General features: G+C 26.0%; 1 protein-coding gene and 1 pseudogene across 4 annotated transcripts in view; both read right to left on the bottom strand.

Annotated features, from left to right (window-relative positions):
• Positions 1 to 1060: 1060 nt before the first annotated feature.
• Positions 1061 to 1923, bottom strand: LOC146719795 (uncharacterized; annotated as a pseudogene).
• Positions 1924 to 2132: 209 nt separating this feature from the next.
• Positions 2133 to 6000, bottom strand: part of LOC114933970 (uncharacterized) — a 19250-nt gene continuing 15382 nt past the window's right edge. For 2 of the 4 annotated variants that reach the window (XM_085489501.1, XM_085489502.1), the window contains exon 2: positions 2133 to 4060. In XM_085489501.1, coding sequence (XP_085345627.1) covers positions 2143 to 4060 — 1918 coding nt within the window. In that variant the 3' untranslated portion in view covers positions 2133 to 2142. Of the gene's footprint in view, positions 4061 to 5577; positions 5857 to 6000 lie in introns of those variants that run through there. The other 2 variants (XM_029306557.2, XM_029306558.2) reach the window with 2 other exon arrangements.

The following is a 6000-nucleotide window of genomic DNA, read 5'->3' as shown; positions in this document are numbered from 1 at the left end:
CATTTAGATATGCATGACGTAAAGATTGCAATCACAGTTGAAATAATTACATAAATCGCTCAAACTAACAGGTCTTATCACGGGAAATCTACATATAATATAGATTTTCTATAACTAAAAGAATCAGTTATATATTTTGATGTCTTTTGTTATCTATTTCTGTTAAGGCGTCTTATTATTGTAAGTGATTTGTCAAAATCACTTACTGTATACTATATTATTAACGGTATTCATATGTATCTTCTATGATTATATTAGAATACCGTATGCCAACAAATACATATACGATAGATTTCATTTATTGTACCGTGTTACTGTACTTTCTTAAAATTTTATTATTATATATATCTCGTGTTATATGTCATTAGTAATCAGAAAATACATGATTTTACAATTTCTTAGCATGATTGCATAAAAATATTTTATTTAGTCCGTGATTAAACCTGCTAGTTAACGATTTATGTAATTTGTTTCAACTGTGATTGCAATCTTCTAAGAAATTGAAAAATTCATGCTTATTTTTCTCATTACAGGAAAATAATACTCATTACTAAATGTAACATGATTTGCAAACATATTTTAATGAATGTAATTTCATGATACACAGTATAAATATTTCTTTTCAATGACAAAATTATGCAAGATATATATAACAATAAAAAAATGAAGAAATTTTTTTCAAAATTACAAAATAAAGAAATTATATTATTTTATAGAAAATACTCATATTAAAAAATAATTCTTTTTCTAGATAATTTTTACTACGTTCCACGTTATTTTATGTTTTTTCTATTCCTTGCATTAATTTTTTTAAATATTAAAATTAATAAATATTAATATATTATTATATATATATAAAATAATATAAGATGTATATATTAATATTAATTACTATTAATTAATAATAAAATAATATAAAATAAATATAAATATAAAATATTTAATAAATAAATGTATAAAATATTTATAAAATTTATTAAATAAATTTTATATAAAATTCTTAAATATTTTTTTTTTTAATGAATTATTAATAATGATATTATTTTAGACCTTTGTGGTTTTTCTTTCTTCATATCATTTTTTTCTTATTTGTAATTAATATAATAGTGCTCAAGATGATCTTACATTTAGTATCCTTTATTTTTTACTTTTCTTATATATACTTTTATTTATTTATAAATCTCTTAACTTTTTTGTATGATGCACTAAGCTACTTTGGCAGTACGATTGTTATATCTCGTACGGGAATATATTTTTACAGTAATCATGTATTTTAATGCTTGCATCCGATGATTATAACATTCGTTATTTTTATCTAACCAATCTGGATGAATTTGATTCGTTGCATGTACACATTCCGTCACTATTTTTTCAAGCATCTGTGTGGATGACCAATGGCTTTGCCATGTACAATTAAACGCCATTAATTGCGTTTTAGTAATATTTGTGTATAGAGTTGTTGGTCGTACTAATTTTGTTACTGTTGGAGCATCTTCATCTGTATTTGGATATTCACGAAATTCTATATATTTTTCATTTGCTGCAGGTTCATCCATTGGTGTTTTCATCATTGCGTTGCGGCAATCGTCACAGTTACTTTTAGCAATACTTCGCCGTGCCACAAATCCGGCAAAAAATGCAATGGCATTTTCATCGTAATTGCTATCAATCGGATTTATATTATCAATTTGTTCGATATTATATTCTTCGAGAAGAATTCTAACATCTTCGTCAAGCAATTCACTTTCATGTTCAATATATTCTACAGTCGCATTGCTCGTATTCATGACATTTTTCTATTGTCTTAACAAGTCGACTTGGTCGATTAATAAGAGTTACACCTTCTGTACATTGAACATTGCCCTTGTCGCTAGTCTGAATATATCCTGTGGAAAGTATATGTCTGATAGATAATCGGATCATTCTTGCGGTTGGATTTGGATTAAAACCTCCGCGTTGTCTCAATTTAGAAAACAAATGTTCGACAGAATCCTGATTACACAATCCTGTCGCAAGTTCAAATCCTTCGTATTGATTTGCAAGTTTTTTATAAGTTGCAAGAATAGCTCGTATAGTTAATGGAAAACCTTTGAAACAAGGAATTTGAACTAGATTTTCCGCCGATTTTGACCATCTTGAGCATCATTCGATAGAATCTGTTAACAGATTTTCAATATCTGAATTTCTGAAGGATAATGGTCGTTTTCCGCCAAATGTAATATTAAGGCTGTAACTGTTACAAGCATCAATAATATTATTTAAGCGTGTTGCAAAGTCAGCTGTAGCTTCCCACGTACTCGTATTTAATTCTTTTGCATTACCAGCTGTTCTTATTGCAGCTGCAAATGTGTGACTAAATAATTGAAAAACTCTTTTAACATTCATCGCTTCGAAATTATTTGGACGAATATGTGCTTCTGTTATATGGGATAATAAATTTGAGCCTCCTTTTGTGGCATTGTCAATATACCAAGTCATTTCAAAATCTGAATACGATGCAATTATTTTTCCATCACAATAAATGTTTTTGTGCGTTCTAAGAAAACTTGCCAATCTTTTTACCAAATGAGGAAAATCAAAAGATGCGTTATATTTTTTTCCATTATGTATAAAACATGGCCTCTGTGCATCAATACCGAGTTCACTATACGCACTTTGATTACATGTGCCTTGATCACATGTTAAAAGTTGCACATCAGCACCCGTTGTACTCAATCTGTCTAAACATTCTTTTAATAATATTATTATTTCTTCTGCTTTCATGCATTTTTCCGGAAGGAAATATGCTAAAGGCTGTCGCCATGGGTGACGCGCATTTAAACTGTCTAGGCAAAAGACAAATACGCATTTAGATCTTTCTGATTTTCTTCCTAGAGGACCAAGATCGACAAGACCTTCTATTTCATCTAATTTTTGCGAATATTCTTCATAAGGTTTTATGGCCATTTCGTCCCATTTTAAGGCACACACTCTTTCCTCTACTGGTAAATAAGAAATCTTTTCCTTTAATTTTTGAAAAATAAAATCACAAAATCCTGGCCGTACGTCATATTCTTCCAGCCATCTTCTAATAGTTCGTTGCCCTGGAAAATTGCAACCTGCTTTTCTTAAGCGGCAGAAAGCAGCAGGTGAATAATAATATAGTTGTCTTGACAGATTTTTCTCTTCTTCTGTATATGCTGCATTGCGTTTATGCAGTTGCAAATTTATCATCGCCTTCGCAACAGGATTTAGATCTTGTTCGTCTACCAATTTGTTTAATATTATTTTCTTTTGTTTATCTTTTTTTGACGTTTTACGTTTTTGTGGAATATGACGTAAACGATATTTCAGATATCTTACTTGTCTTCGCAATCGTATATTTTCAGATTTTAGATATTTAACTTTTGCACATAACTTATGTATTATTTCATTTTTTGTATTTGTTTCTGTACTATTTTTAGTACTTCTTGTATTATTGCACGGAGGAAACAGAACTCTTTCATGTATTGATGGCTCAAGATGCGCCGATTCTATTATATTTGTATTGTTATTATTATTATTATTATTATTATTAGACGGAGGAGGCGTAAGAACTCTTTGATGCATAGATGGCTCAATGTGCATCCATTCCATTATATCTTCATTTTCTATGGAAGAATTAAAATCTAAATGTCGTGGCTGATAGCATCGCAATGAATTTGTTCGTTGTTCAAAAGTTTGTGATTCTGGATGCTCGTCTATTACATTTTCATTAACAACAGTAGACGTAGATGATGTAGTAGATGTTGATACAATATTCTTTATACTTTGTTCTTCTTGTAAATAAAGCACTTCTTCCATTTGCATACTTTTTCTTTTCTTATTTTCATTATTTTTATTAATATTATGAGAATCTAAAGAAATCAATACATTGTGTTCATTACTTACGTTATTTAGAGACTCGAAAGGAATCGGTACTGCACTGCGTTTTAATCCTCTTGTCGTTTTATGTGTGAAGGAGTCTTCAAGAAAATGATCTTCACACACAATCCCGCACGTCGAATAGAACTGGCAGACCATTTTTCTATTTTCGTATTTCCTGTAATAAAAACAAAAGAAAAGAAAATTTAAAAACTAATTTATTTACTCGATATGTTACACATGTAATTGTATTAAAAATTTGTAGAATTAAAATTTAATTTTTTACAATAAAAAAAGAAATAATTAATATTTTAATATTAAATTATTTTATATGTACATGTAATTTTATATGCACATGTATTATTTTATATGTATATGTAAAAAATATTATTTACTACGCGAAATTTATTCGGCATATATGAATATGAGTATAGATATGCATATATCTTCTTATATGTTTGTCTACATAAAATTAATGAAATATTTAGACAAAGAAATATTTTTAGATTTTTCTTTTTATACATTTTATACATTTATTATTATTAATTTTAAATATATATACATTTTACATACTATTTATATATCAATATAAGTATCAAAATAAGTTAAAATAAATGTTTTTTTTTTTAATTTTAAAAGAAGGGACTTAATCAATTTTTTCACATTTTTAAAATATCTGAAAATGAGTTTTAAACATTTTGTTTGCTATATTTGTTTGTTACTTAGGAATATTAGTAAAAATATAATAAGGATAAGATATAATAATGAAAATAAGCAAAAAATGGTAAGTATTATAAATAGTAATAATTATTTTCAACCATCCGTTAGTCATAATATTTTCCCTTTATTTTCTTTTGCTTAAAATAATTTTTCTTACACAAAACATAAAATACATAAAAAATAGTAAAAAGACATTGATAAATAGGATGGTATTAGAATGGATAAAAAAATCGAAATGCTATTTTTTATCCATTCTAATACCATCCTATTTATTAATGTCTTTTTACTATTTTTTATGTATTTTATGTTTTGTGTAAGAAAAATTATTTTAAGCAAAAGAAAATAAAGGGAAAATATTATGACTAACGGATAGTTGAAAATAATTATTACTATTTATAATACTTACCATTTTTTGCTTACTTTCATTATTATATCTTATCCTTATTATATTTTTACTAATATTCCTAAGTAACAAACAAATATAGCAAACAAAATGTTTAAAACTCATTTTCAGATATTTTAAAAATGTGAAAAAATTGATTAAGTCCCTTCTTTTAAAATTAAAAAAAAAAAACATTTATTTTAACATTACTGTAATATAAATATTTATTTAAGGTTTATTAAATATTTAATATTTTATTAATAAAATATTAACAAAAAATATTAACAAAAAATAAATATTTAATAAACGTTAAATAAATATTTATATTACATTGACGTTAAAATAAACGTTCTTTTAATGAATAAAAGGGGAACCAAATATTTTCACATTTTTAAAATATCTTTGAAAATAAGTTTTAAATGAGTTTTAAACATTTTTTATACTTTATTTGTTTAGTAATATGGCTTAAAATAATATTTAATGGATATTGCGATTAATAACTTCTAACTAGGATGAACTGTGGGAAAAATTAACGGAAATATTAAATACAACTGGATGTGGGCCGTGTAAATCAGCTAAAGAATGGACCAAGGTAAATTTTATTACATTTTATTAGTGTTTTATATAAAGTTACATATATGTGATAAAATAGCGAGTATAGTATATATATATATATATATATAGTTTTATGTTTTAGGAGCAGTATAATAATTATTAATATTAATCCCTGTTCTTTGATATCCATGTCCTCGTCCTCTTCCTCTTCCCCTTCTTCTTCCTCTGCTTCCTCGTATCCCGCGTCCTTTTCCTCCTCGTCCTCCTCTCATGGCAGATTGTACAGCTGCATCAATAAGACCTTTTAAATCTTCTCTCTGAAACAAAAAAGTAAATATAATATAGTAAATAATAATAAAAAACGTAATAAATTGTAATAATTGTAATAATTATTTTAAAAAGATTAATTTTTTTACATTATATATATATATAACAAAAATAAATATAACAATTATATTAAT

This window comes from Nylanderia fulva, unplaced genomic scaffold, assembly GCF_048542155.1.
Source record: "Nylanderia fulva isolate GAGA-0341 unplaced genomic scaffold, ASM4854215v1 Scaffold86, whole genome shotgun sequence".
In the NCBI taxonomy this organism is placed as follows: domain Eukaryota; kingdom Metazoa; phylum Arthropoda; class Insecta; order Hymenoptera; family Formicidae; genus Nylanderia; species Nylanderia fulva.
The sequence above is the reverse complement of the archived record's forward strand: the minus strand, read 5'-3'. Positions and strand labels throughout refer to the sequence as shown.